The sequence below is a fragment of the Achroia grisella genome, unplaced genomic scaffold, assembly GCF_030625045.1.
Source record: "Achroia grisella isolate CSIRO2021 unplaced genomic scaffold, CSIRO_AGI_Agris_v1 utg1111, whole genome shotgun sequence".
In the NCBI taxonomy this organism is placed as follows: Eukaryota; Metazoa; Arthropoda; class Insecta; order Lepidoptera; family Pyralidae; genus Achroia; species Achroia grisella.
The window spans coordinates 306,594-322,454 of NW_026712581.1; the positions used below are offsets into that span (position 1 = coordinate 306,594).

Sequence of the window (15,861 nt, forward strand, 5' to 3'; positions counted from 1 at the left end):
ATCACCGTCACCATATGAGTCCGTAAATACACAATGAATAATCCTTATTATTTCTGTTTGCAGGGTGAAGAGGTAATTAAACAACGGCCAGTGCATTGCGTGGACAGATTAACGAATACTGTTATAGACGATGTATATTGTGATCTTGCTACTAAGCCGAACAGCACAGTTAAATGTAATGTACCAGCATGTTAGAATTTGAACGATATAGTTTTACGAATTTAAAATGTTACCGTGATTGAAGAAGCATAACGTAGACACGAAGTGAAACATCTGAATCTGTTGTAATATACCAATAGTTATAAACAGAGTAATATGACAAGTAGGAAATAGAATAATACAAGTATTCCACTGTGTTCTACTATGTGTTCTACTATTTTTACTAAGTATAATCGTCTAGTTGAGTGATATGAATAATGAGGTGCATTCGGGTAAATATGAAAGTTTATTAGATGTTAGTATTTTAATTGACTAGTCAGATAGGAAAATTTCATGTTTTCTATTTCGGCCGTTTCTCTACCTTAATATATAACTTATAACTCGAAGTTACACTTCATAAGCCACTTATGGTAATATCGGTAGAATAAGGTAACAAAAACTTAGTTTTACATCCATTGTATATGTTCTTTGCATAATTTATCTATATTAGTGATGCGATTTTATTGGAATAGTTTGTACTCGAAAGTTAGGATTTACATTCTCCGCAACTTGAGTAAGATTTGATGGTTTTCTACTATTTGTATGGTGACGTATAGTCCATATCCACATAGTACGTGACCATATTACCAATATATTAATGTTAGTTTTTTTTTGAGAGCGTTAATGGAAGAACTTTTACTTAGACCGAGGAGATTGTAAATTTGAATCTGGCTAACACCAAAAAACTTTGTATCATTTGATATTTGCAACTGATTGTCCAGTGATGGAAACACCGATAAGAAACAAAGTAATCGGAGAGACGGCGTTGGCCTGACCCACTGCCATGCTGGATTTATATAATAATATATCCAGGAAAGTTTTTCCAAAATTAAAGAAAAATTTTTAATGTTTTGATATACCGAAAATATTTAATAAAATTCATTATAGGAATCGCAAGTTTAAATAATTTTATATGAAAGAGCAAGCGTGCTACTTATAGCACGCTTGCTCTTTCATACTTATACAAACAGTAAAATACTCCTAGAAGAGTTCCAAACTCTCCTATACATACTTATATATAAATGAAACGTAGATTAAGATGTGAATTGCCGGCCACCATGAAAATATTAAACCATAGCTTTTGAATGAGGCAGAATATATCACATTGATGAATGAGCAATATTGTAAAACAGTAATTAAAAAATAAAAGTGACTAAGTAGTAAGTTGCCATAGGGTCACTGTTCTGAGCACTGCCAGAACGTTATGTGCAGTGGTATATATAAATAAAGATATTGAGGTAATTCAAAAGGTATTGAGGTACCTCCGATCCTGTGAGCCAATACTGATGACTTAATCTGGGGTAGTTACAAGTCTTGAATGAAGAGGTGGTAATAGATGATAAGACATTGTAGTTGTGATAAGGCAATGGCACGCGCTGATGTTCGTTAAAGCAGCGTTGAAGCACATGTCGCACTGTAGCATTATCATCTAGTTCAAATCTGACGCAACCAAAGAACGGTGGTCCTATAAGGCTAGGACCACCGGCCATGCGCAGTAGTAGAAAAAGCAAACAATATGATATATCTAATAGGAACATAAATATTATGAATGTTGAACTATATACGATGTAATGTATAAATTTTCGATAGTTTATAATTGCTTCATGTCAGGATGTTAAATTATAGGTGTCCTTGATCAGTGAATCAAATTACGTACGTATTATGCAAGATCTGTTCCGACGCATTCAAGTACATATTGGTGTCACTTCTATTGACGGTTTAAAGCGATAGCTTAACGGAGTTACATATATGTAAATAATCGAATGTTATTCATCAGTCTTGCTAAAAGTCTAAAATGGCTTGACCCATTGGAATATTATTTATTGTTTGCTATGATGATAATGAGCAAAAATAAAAAATGGTAATTTGATTATATCGTTGAAGTAGATTATAAATTGTAATATAATAGAGAGATTAAATTGTAGTAGCATAAAGAATAAAGCATAAAGAATAGAATGGGGCAGAATAAATTTGAACAGATAGAATAGAATAATATGAATTGAAATAGAAAAAAATGGATGAGAAGGCAGGCAATACGTTTTAAAATACAAGTAAATGTACTGTGAGCAACTCTAAGCGATTACGTGCCATTTTATAGTCTTCATTAAAATTCCAAGGATATAAGTTCGTCAAGTCAACCAATACTTATTGTAAAATATATAGCAGGTGATACTCAATTCACCAGATCGTATAGTGTATATAAAAGATAAGAATAATGTAAATAGTAAATTTAATAATGCTTAGACAGTATATTTTTAAGTTAATGGATGATAATGCTAATATACGTACGTAAGACGTAGACGCTAACCGTTGAAAAGGTCGATAAGCTACAAGTCATCCAAAGAACAATAGACCGATCAATACTCCGTATCTTCCTAGAAGATCCCTATCTTACGGACGCCATTAAACGAATCACACAGCTAAAGTAGCGGTCTGCCGGCCACGTACGTCGAAGTAGAGACGACAGATGACATACAGATAACTAATGTGGCGACCTAGGATGGGTGACCTAGCAGACATACCAGCTGCCAGATGGTCGGACGACAGTAAAAAGACGGCATGACTATTCTGGTCCATATGCAACGCAGACTGAAGAAGGTGTACAATTATCAAGAGGCATTCGTCCAGCAGTGGACTATATGCTGAATATATAGAGCAAGAACTAGGTTACGAAAAAGCTCATCGTAACGAAGACAACAGGACTTAAGCGCAATGGTTGCCAGAGACCGCGAGCAAGTCGACAGGTCATTGCTAGCAATCAAGCCACTATCTCCATCACTAACAATTCGTTTCCCCTATATTTAGTATTTATTATGTAGGTACTTATATAACTATTACAAATAGTTTAGGTACAAATGTACGATACTTTTGACAGGGGTATGATAATTATTAATATTGTCTGTTCTTCGTTTCATAGATTTTTATAAAACTAACAAAAATAACCTGTGAGAGAGACCAACAATTTTATATACTTAAATATAAAATATTTAGAAAAATAACGAGATAAATTTATTTTTTAAATCTTGTAGGTATAATTCTTTCTTGGTTATAAAAATATTAGGAAATTTACCATTATATAAATTAAAAGTTTTCTAATGCTTTTTTGAGTTCATTAATTCATTATGAAATTTTCGAATATGCAAGATACAAACTTTTAATATAAAATGCCTCCATATTACTATTTTAAAACTTTAATTTGGGGGGAAAATAAGTTAGTTCGGGAGCACGGAAAGTCTCATCTGGCATTGACCAAATCTTCTCGGTCCCGGCGACTCGGTAACTCGGAAACGTACTCTGGCTTTATGATGTTTCACGAATACGGGTTAGGAAAATTCACTCAAATAAAAAGTCTCGAGTCGCATCACTAATCCATATATTTAGTTTCAGCCAAGGTAATATATATATATATAATATACCTACATTGTACATACAAAGAAGAATACTACATCTTCTTATACAAATCCTCTTTAACTATTGAAAACACCAGCAATAAAATATGTGTTATCCAAAGTCTGAAATTATGTTAGTACGTATTATGTGATTCACAGTAACGGATGTACCTACACTTTGTATAAATAACGCGAGCGAGTATATCAGGTAAGGATGATGTCTAGCTAAAAAAGGGAAAGAAAGAGAAAGATTGAATATACTTTCGGAATATACAGATTTTCACAATTACCCGTATGCACTCAAACAATGCGGAAATGAGCACATATGCCACCGATTTACTTTTTAAATGCGTGGAAAATTGACTAGTGTGTATTTTAAAAGGTGCAATGTCGAAAATCGGTAATCTCACCGGTTTTAGCAATATACTTACACTGATGTTGTAAAATAGAATTGAATTATTTTTCCCCCTCCTCTCCCTCTATAACGTCATGATCTGCGGATTATGACGGTGAGGGATCGGGAGGATTCAGTATTCAATCCTATTATTAAAAGTGTTTGTTATTTCTATATATACAACAACTGCCATATTAATATTTAAGTTTTACTGTTGTTTAAAAATAATGTCAGCTTAGTAATAGATAATTTTAATAATTAGGTACGTAAGTACTTATTTCTATGTTTTATATTCAGCAAACGTCAGTATTAAAGTGATGTATGTACATTTACGTATACCGTATCATAACTTTGGTCCAAAAACTTAAATCAATTTGACATTGCCATGATTATAATTACATATAGTCACAGACAAATTTAGATAGTGAGAATTTATACGTATTCTCACGATTTACTTTAGAGAGAACTTTTTCATATATTAATACGTAATTATAATTAATAGCTGCATAATTGAACAGATTGTAAATTTATTTACCTTCACGGCAGATCTTGCAGTGAAGAAGGTGGATATTTAGTTCATGAAGTTTGGAAGAAACAGACAATTCTCATAGGTACCAGTTTTGTATAGATTTTGATCACTTACCTAACATGAAATTCTAAAATAGGTACCAGCTCAACTAAATGGACATTATGTTCAGGTGAATACTGCGTCCCTTTGTTTGTTTCAACATGGAAGACAAAAATCCGTGTGCATTAGATAATCTTAATATGTAACTACATGTCTACACAGGTAGACGTGCGCACACGTTGTGACAGCAAAATCAACCATTCGCATATAATTATTTAAGACTAAATACCAGTGACACAAGTCAATTGCGTACATCCGATAAACCGAGACTGGATACTATCTGAGTCATTTATAAAAATGTGGATAATATGCATTTTAGTTGGCATATAAATTGGGAAACATCTAGTCTACTTTTACATATTAAGCCATAGATAGGAACGTCATAGTGGTAACTCTTAACCGGTATACTAAAAATAATAATTTAGTTTTTTTAATTTGGTTTGAACTATTACTATGACACAAACCAAATATAAAATGTAATTTCTAATAGACAGTAACATGCCTTTGTTTACTATGAGAAAATTATCTTAATAAAATGTCAATACTTGTAACTAATTGTTTATAACTAATTGTTTAGTTTAACAGTTCTTTGATTTAGCTTTTGTAATAAAAAGTTAATTTAAGACTATTTTTGACAATTAACCAATATAATACGATAACTTTCCCGTTAGTATTATATCACAGTAGCTCGGTAACAACTATTAACTAGTACTTGCGATAACAAAACACCAAGATACAAATTATATCTAAATAGATATGACGGCACAAATAACGAAAACAAAGTGACCTACGTGTGATCGCTGGCTTTATTTTATTTCGCCGAGAATTGAACGTGTGCACCATTTTACCACTTAACGTTCCTATCACTACGTATAAAAAATGTGATTATACGTAATTGAAGATCTATTTGGGCATATGTCCTCGTATTTTATAATATACTATGTGAGTTTTCTATACGTTAACATAACGTACGAGTATACTATCACTCTGGATTAATGTACATTTCCAACAGTGAAATATTTTTTCAGATCGGTGCAGTCATTCCAGTTTACTGGACCCGCTCTCTTTATTTATAAAATTAGTATAGGCTCAGTAATTTAGTTTTAAGCTCATATGAATATTGTTCGAAAAATACGGAAAACTGGAGATAATTCTGTTTATAATGAAGTTCCACAATTATGTAATGTAATATAAAACTTTAATTAACATGCTAAAACTGCGGTCTGTGCCTAGCTATTTAAAATTATACAAGTCTGTACTCAAAATAATGAGCTATAATCCAATGATAGTATTCATGTAACTGAAGCTTAATTTTGGTATAAAAAGTTAGTAAAAAATTCCAGATTTTCAACCTTACATGTTCATTGAAGATAAAGCGCAGGTTGTCGGATAGCAGTGTCAGATTTCGGCTAGATATATCTGTTCAATTACGATAAACATATATACATACCCTATAGATAAACGGGTAAATCAACAATTATACGTCTATTGTTTACTGCGTCAACAGACAACATTATTTATATATGGAATATATTTAACTAATCTTGTATGTAATTTATATTATAATTCTTTTAATAAAATATCATATTGATGTTTTAAGTATGTAATGTATTAGTTTATATGAAATTAAAAACAGATTTTGTTCTCAAGTCATTGTCAATAGACTTCATTATTTCTTCCTCTCGTTTTAAACCGGCATTAAAAATAACATTTTTATAATTTAGCTTATAACTATTTGATAGCTCTAGTTGATCCATTTTCTGTATCAAACGCTTCCTACACCACAGAATTCAGGTATCACAATACAATTAATTTTTAACTTATTATATCCAATAACAAACGATGACACCATTTTTAAGACTTAGGCCGATTTTACTTCAGAATCAGTCTTTAACCGAATCTTTGTGAACTAAAGAAAAACAAGAAACATTTACTTACATATACCTGTGTGACCATGAAAAGTTCGGAGATGGCGTACATGATGCATTATAATGTAGGTATTATATTTAGATTTGATGTGATGATACTTCAAATTTATTATTTTGTACTAATTATGTACAATTATATATGGCATATGTTAGTATTAACTATTACTATTAGGTATTGTAATACTAGGGCTGTAATTAAACAGGACAACGCCTTGTGCGGTGTTTCGTCTAATAGATATGTTAGTACATAACAACTCAATGGTACTACTCACTGTATTCAAAAATGCAATCTCGAATACCCTTTTTTAATAGATAGAATACATTTATTACTTTAAAGATGAGCTGGCTGAGAACCAATTGCAGATAGGATGAGTTTGAAGTCAGGTCAATTAAACGCTACCATATTTTATGGACAAAGTGCTTCTGCCATTCGTTGGATTTTGTAATATCTACAAAAAAAGATGCAAATCAATACTATATATGCCCATATAATAGATACTGGAGAGTACAGGAAAGTGAAAGCCATAAAAAACATATACTACTGTAATTTTTATACTTAAATAACTGCTAAAGAATCACAGTGTAATCAATATCATAGAAACAAATTATAAGAATAAAAATTTCAAATAAAACAAAATACATATTGGGCATGATTCATATCGTAAGACTATGAATCATACAATTAGCAATTCAATACAATATATGACGTACTAAACCTATCATTATATAACTAGGTACTGCATAATCGAGTCTAAAATGATGTTATAATAGTGAGTCATTTATAAAAGTATACCAGAACATTTAGATTTGGTACATAAATATCAAAACCGAGAAAAGTTTAATATGTGACCTAGGTAGTTAGAGCAAACACAGATTGTAATTTTAGATATACAGGAACACTTATTATATAGAATGCACTGAGAGCGCCTACATTATAAAAAATCATTTTTATATTGAAAAAGTTTATATCTTCCTCAGTATAAAAATATATTATTAATATTTAAAAGACGACAATACATACACATTTTCAGTATCATTAGTACGTTTTTATGCAAAAAGGTACATTATATAGGTAAAATATGAACTATTATGTGGATACACACCTAAACGAACTTTTTATTAAAAAGATTGCCTTACATTAACATACTTTCTTCGGCAGTGTGTAAAATTACTCTTCGAGTCTTTTTTCTTCAGATGGTTACAAAAAGTTACCGTTTTGATACACTAATGTTGTTTTGAATTCTCGGTTAACTATTTTTACTACTATCAACTCGTCAGTCAAGGAATGTTTAACGCAAAAGTAGAAATTCTCGGTAGTGACTTTAATTCCTTGCATACAACCGTCAAGAAATGAGATTGCAGAAATTTCACAGTCAGTCACAGTCAACACCGAGTTTCAATTTAAATGCCACGCCCAAGTAAAGCATAATTAGTCGATAAAAATTGACAGTAGGTAAGACAAAAGTAATATTAATTTTACACAATTTACAAACTAAACTCTAAATTGAAATGCTTGGAAGATCATAAGTATAAACTAATAAGGTACAGGTGATATTGTCCACAATAGTGTGACACAATTCTACTTGAGTACAATACACATAATAAAAATTATAAATTAACAGTATAAAAAGACTAAAATAAAGAGATCCTTCCTGCAATGCAGATTTCATGGACGTATATAATAGTTTCTCATAGTGACACTAAGCATCACCTATATTTTTTATCCATTTGCATAAAGATACATAGTTATTTTTTCACAATTGAAAGTCTTAGGTTAATAATTGTGACATCCCAATAAAAGTGAAAATTTTTACAATTATCTTGTTACAAATCACTTACATTTTCCGCTACTTATCTTTATCGCTATTTCCACCCTTTTTCTTCTGAAAAAAAAAGAACATCACGTCAAACTTCCAATTTAATAAAATATATTTTTGAATTATGTATTAAATTAGTATGTAACTTATAAATATAGCTTCTAGTAATCAACAAACCATGACCATGATAAAACATAATTAAAAGACAGATAACCATTAGTCTTCATGAATGATACACAGTTTTTACATTTTTTATATATTTTGCTCTAGATATATAAGTAGGATAATAAAGAGCAAGTGAAACATCCTTATTTATTTCAAGATTACACCGGAATACATTGTTTACCGTTCGGAAGAAATGTGGCTGTACTTTTTTACAATACCTACGAGGATTACGATAACGACAAAACTCTCGCATTTACTTCCAGGATAATCGAAGGCAATCTTTTAAAGCAGAATGCAGTCCTGCCATCTTATGAAACTGTAATCTATAGATATATGAACATGAAAATCTTTCCACAGTCATCGGCGAAACAGTCATGCCACCTGAACGTGCTAACTAATTGCTATGTTTTGTGTATAATTTTTCTACTCAATACTTGTATACACCATATATAAAGCCATATAAACTGTATTAAAATAAAAACCTTGAAATTTATTATATCTTTATTACTATTTTTGGATATCATTTCATACAATATCTTGTTGTTCTTGAATTATACAGGTCCTGTACTCGATTCTTTCGATAAAATTGCCTCAGAAGATACATCAAAACGAATTATTTTCTTTTTAGTATGATGTCTCTGAAATAAGTATAAAAAAAGTAACCTAACTATATATTTTTATGCAACTAGCCTTTTCATGCGGTTTTGTATTCAAGAATATATTAAGTCTCCATTTGCTTTCTTGATCCCTTCTATAGATTTTTAAAAACTCTGTGCACAATTGTATATTCCCAGACCGATAGGTTTGGACTAACTGAAATAATTATTAATAACTCTACGTTCAACTCAATGTTATAGATATTCAGCGCAATGTCGTGATCCCTTCTACAATTATAATAAAACAAATGTCCTGTTATATATATATACTGTTTTAAATTTGACGCGGTCATTAATCCCGTGATTTTTACTAATTATTATTAATACGTATAATAATAGTTAGTAAAAATCACGGGACCTTACCACGTTTTATATTTATTTGCTGAGTTCCCGATATTTCGCCAAATAAATATAAAACGTGGTAAGATCCCGTGATTTTTACTAATTATACGTATAAATGTCCATTTTTAACCTCGTCTGATGCATCAAATACAAAATCTGGTCAATTGTCTCGACATGAAGATACATACAGACAAATTCTCTAAATAGCTGATTTAGATCATTTCTTGCGTTTTTATTATATTGTAATATATGAAGAAAGTATTTTAATTACCTTATCTTTAGCTCTTGGATCTGTGTTTTTGGACCGTTCCTTTTCAAGATCAGTATGTAAAGATGCCAGTTCGGCTGTAAGCTCTGCCTGCACAGCACGCAACCGTTCCACTTCAACTAACACCTCCGCTTTATCTTTCACTGTAACATTGAATAATACCATAGTTAGCAAAATGTGTCATCCTTATTAACTATATAATTTATAAACTATTATTATATACTTATAATAATAGTTTATAAATATTATTATATCTCAGGATAATTAACAGTATATATTGGACAATTGATATAAATACATGGATACATTTTTTTTGTAAATACATACACATTTTTACATAGAAATCACACAGACCGATACACAGAATCATGCTCATGAATACAAAAGTATGTAGCATACGTGGAATCGAACCCACGACCATTGAAAGTAGGGTGGTGTGCTAAATCGCTAGACCACCAAGGCTGTCGTCGAACATTGAGTACAACTGACTATTTTGGGGGTAAGGGGATTGTTAGTACTATGGACCCATGACCATATTACTAGCATGTACCATGTCAGGTTGACCTCCACGCGGTTCTCCCTGGAAACCATCATGATAAATTCCTGGTGAATTTGTCACGATGGGCTAACTGACCTGACCTTATCTTCATCTTATCATCCTCCATGGATGCCCCGCCAGTGTAAACCGTTGGCGCAGGAGAATGGACCTTTTTTTATTTTTTAGGCATGGTAATGGAATGCCATTACCATGCCTAAAAAATAAAAAAAAACTGACTATTTTTTTTCTATTTATGTATACTATATAAAAGTATACATCATCATCAAACCACTGCTGGACATAGGCCTCTCCCAAGGCACGCCACTGGGCACGATCTTCAGCCCTTCTCATCCACTTACTACCCGCAACCCTACGTATGTCATCGCTCCACCTAACTGCGGGGCGTCCTACACTATGTTTGCCAATTCAAAAAAGTATACATATAAAGAAAAAAATAAATTAAGCTTTACTATTTTTTTTTTCTTTATTTGTCATTTAAACAAATAGTAGATGCATTTTATTGAAATTATCTGATTATAAATAAATTTAAATCAGGTGTTTTAGTTTAAATTAAAATTTCTACATAAGACAAACTAAATAATCAAATAACAAAGCTCATGACTAACTCTACAAAAGACAACACAGAAATCGATGGAAACAGCTTATAGTATTATAAAATACTATGTTTATCTAAATCAAATTATCTCCCCGGAAAACTTATGGCCAAAGAAATTAACAAAAGTATTGCTACCGGATAAATAAATGCTGATCCCTAAAAGAAATAATGTAGAGTAAAGATGAAAATCCCATACCCATATGTACATATAAATCTGCCTTCTGTCTGAAAGAAAAATATTGGCAGTCACAAAGAAATAAGTATGATGAGGATCAGTCTAATAAACATATACTTGACAAAATCGCAAGAGGAGATAAGAAGGAAAAATAATGTATATAACAAATATAATTATTATCGGGTATAGACAATTTGAAATGGATAGTGCCTCGGTGCCAGCCTGCATTGGTGACCCGCCGGCGTATGCCGTATCATCCGTAAAAAATACCTCCATTTCAAATGATAGAGAGATAACAAGTGTATGAGGCACGCGAGTTGCTCGACATTTTATACGACTCCTGATTTAGATAATGCTGTAATTACATATTGCTGTAATACCTGATGCTGAACATAAATTAAACAAAAACGACATTATTTCTTACTTTTTAAAAATTAACATTTTCATTGCATCAAACACCTTTTCATAATTATTGGGTCAGAGCTAAACATTAAAAGGTTTCCAGCTTTAGTACTAAGTGGATGTGACCGTCACACAACCAGTAATATTTTTTATTGTCACTGTATATACACACCATAAAATATGAATGTCAACAATAAACAAAGTATTGAAAAAGTACATCATAATATCAAGCACTGGTTACAGTAGGATTTACTTTTTATATATTTTTTATGTTTTGAGTGGAGAAAGGGTAACCGTATAACAAAGACTTCTTTATGCATTTTCGTAGGTCTTGCCACCAAGGCAATTCATTTGGAGGTTGTCAATGACTTGACCAGTGAATCCTATCTATCATCCTTACGAATTTGTTGTTGTTTGTATTAGCGTCGAGGCAAACCCTACGTGAACTATACCAATAATGTCAAGAGTTTTGTAGGTACAAACAAAGATTTAGGAAGAATTTTACGATCCAGCTGGCAATCAATCGTGGATTACGCTACTAACTAGGGTATACATTTACAATTTTCTCCCGCTTAATAAAACCCTACTTCTAGTATGTGGAAGAGTATGTTTACCTGGGACAAATGGTGTCTTGTAGAGATCAGACAGATAAAGAAACACACAAAAGAATAGCCAGTAGATGAAAGACATTTAATACTTGCATTCTGCCGTGTCTAACATACCGATGCAAAACATGGGCTGTTGTAGTGGGTTTTTTTTTGTGTTGAGATGATATGCTAAACAATAAATATTATGTTTGTTTACAGAATTGTATTGCTTTTAATATTTTTTAAGGAATAGAGGAGGCCTTTGCCATAAGGCACTCTGTACTGTGGGATATAATATCAATAATTAAACCAAACCAAATTACTCAACAATTGTGCAATAGGAATGAACATCATATGTAACAAAAATAAAAAAGAAAATGTATTGAAAAGTGCAGAAATAAAGGCTTCTTTATCTTTACTTTAATCACTCTACTTCGGAGACATATATGAGGCAGCGGTGAAACTTACGAAATTATATGACGGCTTCGGTGGTCTAGCGGTTTAGCACACCGCTTTACTTCGGATGGCCGCGGGTTCGATTCCTCGCAAGTGCAAACATTTGTATTCATGAGTATGATTGTTTGTATCCGTCTGGGTATTTTCTATGTATAGTACATATGTATAAATAAAATAAAATGGGACTAGATGGAGCTGTGTTATATTCATTATATATATATTAGTGATATTTATTCATTATTATTATATCGCATTATAAAACAAGTTGTTTTAATATACAACAGATGTGTAGGTATTTAAGTATAATTTTATGGGATGACATGTGAATCATATAAAAATAGGGATAGATAATGGAAAAAATGTATTTTTGGAATTAAATGATGAAGTTTGTAAATTCTTACTTTGAATTAGTTATAGTTTTATTAAATTACTGAGTTGGAAAGAAAAACACTATTGACATTTCATGACTGTAAATATTAATAACTTTGGTGACAAGTAACTCACTTTCCCCCTGTCCAAGAATATTGCATAGTTTTTTATTTCTTGACTTAACTGTCCAGAGTTCCTGTTTAAGTGTAGTGATCTCTTGCCTCAAAGAAGCTATTTCAATATCTTTTTTTTCAAGCGCATCTGCATAGTGAACCTTAGAAATTATTCGATCTGGTAAAGTTTGTCCATATCGAACTCTATCATTGACTCTGACTTTTAATAATTCATTCTTAGCATCATCTTTAATCCTTTCAAAAAATTCTTTATCTTTGCTTATAGAGATGGGATTTTCATCATTATCTTTGTTGTCATCATGTATAACTGTAACAAAAGAAACATTTCACAAGATGTTTTTTTTACAGAAAGAGTCACTTACTAAATAAATACTTAGATATCTATATATTTCATATAATAAAACTGAATATTTTTTTATATATGTCATTTATTGAATATGCATACAACTGTATGTGTCATTGTTTTTTATTTTCACCCTCACTATCATAGCTTTTTGTCAAAACAGTCAATTATATGTGGGGTATTTAATTATAGTTAGTCTGTATCTGTCTGTACAGTACCAAGGAAGAGTATTCATATTAAAACATGATCTTTGTGTGTAAACATGTTTCAATCCATAAGTTATTATCTATTTTTTCCCCAACTTAATAAAAATAATTGAATCTTGTGGAATTAAACTGCACATATTCTACTTACATTTAGGTTCATCACCAGCATTCACTAAATCATTAAACTGGTCCAGACTCATGACATTTTTCTTTCTTAATTTCTTAGAGCCTGCTCGATCATTGTTCTCTCCCACTTTCTTCTTAACTTCTGCTTCTTTTTTTATTTGTTTATAACCATCCTTTTTTGCTTCATAATCAAGTTTAGATAAAATTATAGCCTGGAATTATTATTGATTTCAATATGACTCCTTAATTAATTAAATTTAGATTGACAAAAATCTCAATTTTTTATTATATATTCAATAAATAGATTTTCGAGAGATTACATAGGTACCATACCTGTTCTAATTCTGTCTCAAAGTTACCATCAACAAGTTCTTCATCTTTCTGTTTCCACTGTTCCCATTGCTCTGCAGATGGAGTGTTCTGCTTGGATTTCTTCTTCTTAGGAACGGTCTATAAAAGTAAAAAGTGGGATAATAAACCAAATAAATAATTATACATTTATTGATGAAGCAAAACTTATATTTTAGTTATGCAACCAAAACTACCAACCATAGAGTATAGGTATAACAAAGTGGATCAAGAGAGATCAAGAAAGTGGATCAAAAAAATTTAATACAAGAAAGGACTACATTAAATATAAAGGATAATCATCATCATCATTTTAATAAAGAAACTTTCAGTAGTAACCTTGGACAGCATTCTATAACCTGATGTTTACTGAACATTTTTTGTTAGAACATTCACAATTGTGAGTACAATAAAGCATACATTGCAGTGTCACAGGTACATATAATAAAGAAGTACTAGAAATAATAATGATAGACAAAATAATGTTAAGAAAATTATGACTCTCACAAAACAAGGCCTGTGGGTCAAAACAATATACAGAATCTGCTTAGGTGATTTTTTGTGAACCACACAAACCAAACATCTCACTATAATGGGGTAGATAAATTAAACTAGTTACCAGAAATAGACACCTACAAATTTCTCTCTTCTTGACTTGATTACTACACACCTCATCTCGTTGATTTTAACCAATGCCCAATTGTTACTTTATTTTTACATTACATTGGGAATATATCAAATTAAAATATTTTCTTTAAAATCTAAGTACATCATTACTTTTAGGGACATGATATAGTAAGAGATGTCCTCCTACTACTCCTCCTGTACTCTACTTTCAACTGTTGAAGATTAATGTAAATACCTACAAATAGTACTGAACCAAGTAATTTTGTTTAAAAATACTAAATCACAATTTGTTTATCAACAACTAAAGGTACAATTATACAGACAGTTTAGGCTGAGGTTTACAACATAATTAATTTATTATATCATTGTGCATATTATAACTTTAAATAAAATATTTTTTTATGTTGAAACTTGTTGCTTAAGTATTTATTATTTCATCGTATTTAAACTTACCTGGGACTTGTTGTTGGGTTTAATTTTTTTTGGGGGTTCAGCCTTCTTGGCAGTGTTTATTTTACTTTTCTTTGACTTCTGACTGTCCCCAGTTGAAGAATGATCATCATCTTCAATTTTCAAACCAGCAAAACGCGACTGCACTACTAATGCTGCCATTTTTCGATATCGAATTAAATCTATTATAAAATATAAAAATATTAGAAACTAAATTTTAGACATTATTAAAATTCTGTTCGGAATATTTTTATTGTTTTAAACATATTTATGTAAACAACAGTATCTTTTTTATTCAACACAATAAATACATAATATTTGAGTCCATAAAATCTTATACCTGCTTCAATTACACCGATAACAAATTTTTAATTACTTATCAATTTCAATAGGATTATTATTATGGTGATATTCAGGATATCTGAGAAAATATAATAACAAATTTTAATTGAGTAGGTAAGAATAGAGCACATACAAGTATGTAATGAAATAGGTATATATATCTATTATTTGTCGTTGTCTTTATTTATCTGTGGATATGCCCATATCAGGGTTGCCAACCTTGAAATAAAGGACGATTCTTCTTCTGTTTCTGATCTCGGAAAATGTTAAATTTTCAAATAATGTCACCAACTGTAGTTGGGGCAGTGCTATACCTGCAATATTAATTTAATGAGTCATATTGATTTATATTAGAAG

General features: G+C 31.0%; 2 protein-coding genes across 4 annotated transcripts in view; one reads left to right on the forward strand and one right to left on the reverse strand.

Annotated features, from left to right (window-relative positions):
- The window catches only part of LOC131849591 (A disintegrin and metalloproteinase with thrombospondin motifs 7), a 71,274-nt gene extending 70,337 nt beyond the window's left edge, over positions 1-937 (forward strand). For both annotated transcript variants that reach the window (XM_059199694.1, XM_059199703.1), the window contains exon 20: positions 64-937. In XM_059199694.1, coding sequence (XP_059055677.1) covers positions 64-195 — 132 coding nt within the window. In that variant the 3' untranslated portion in view covers positions 196-937. The remainder of the gene's footprint in view (positions 1-63) is intronic.
- A 7,009-nt stretch (positions 938-7,946) lies between these two features.
- On the reverse strand, positions 7,947-15,658 carry LOC131849553 (G kinase-anchoring protein 1-like). 2 transcript variants are annotated; one of them, XM_059199650.1, is made up of 7 exons: positions 15,503-15,658; positions 15,166-15,344; positions 14,071-14,187; positions 13,760-13,949; positions 13,064-13,369; positions 9,789-9,928; positions 7,947-8,420 (listed from the first exon to the last, which is right to left on the reverse strand). In XM_059199650.1, the coding sequence occupies exons 2-7, from the start codon at positions 15,322-15,324 to the stop codon at positions 8,385-8,387; spliced, it is 948 nt and encodes a 315-aa protein (XP_059055633.1). In that variant the 5' UTR covers positions 15,325-15,344; positions 15,503-15,658; the 3' UTR covers positions 7,947-8,384. The 2 variants fall into 2 exon arrangements, with proteins under 2 accessions (XP_059055633.1, XP_059055625.1); XM_059199642.1 differs by lacking the exon at positions 7,947-8,420 and adding an exon at positions 8,988-9,157.
- Positions 15,659-15,861: the final 203 nt, after the last annotated feature.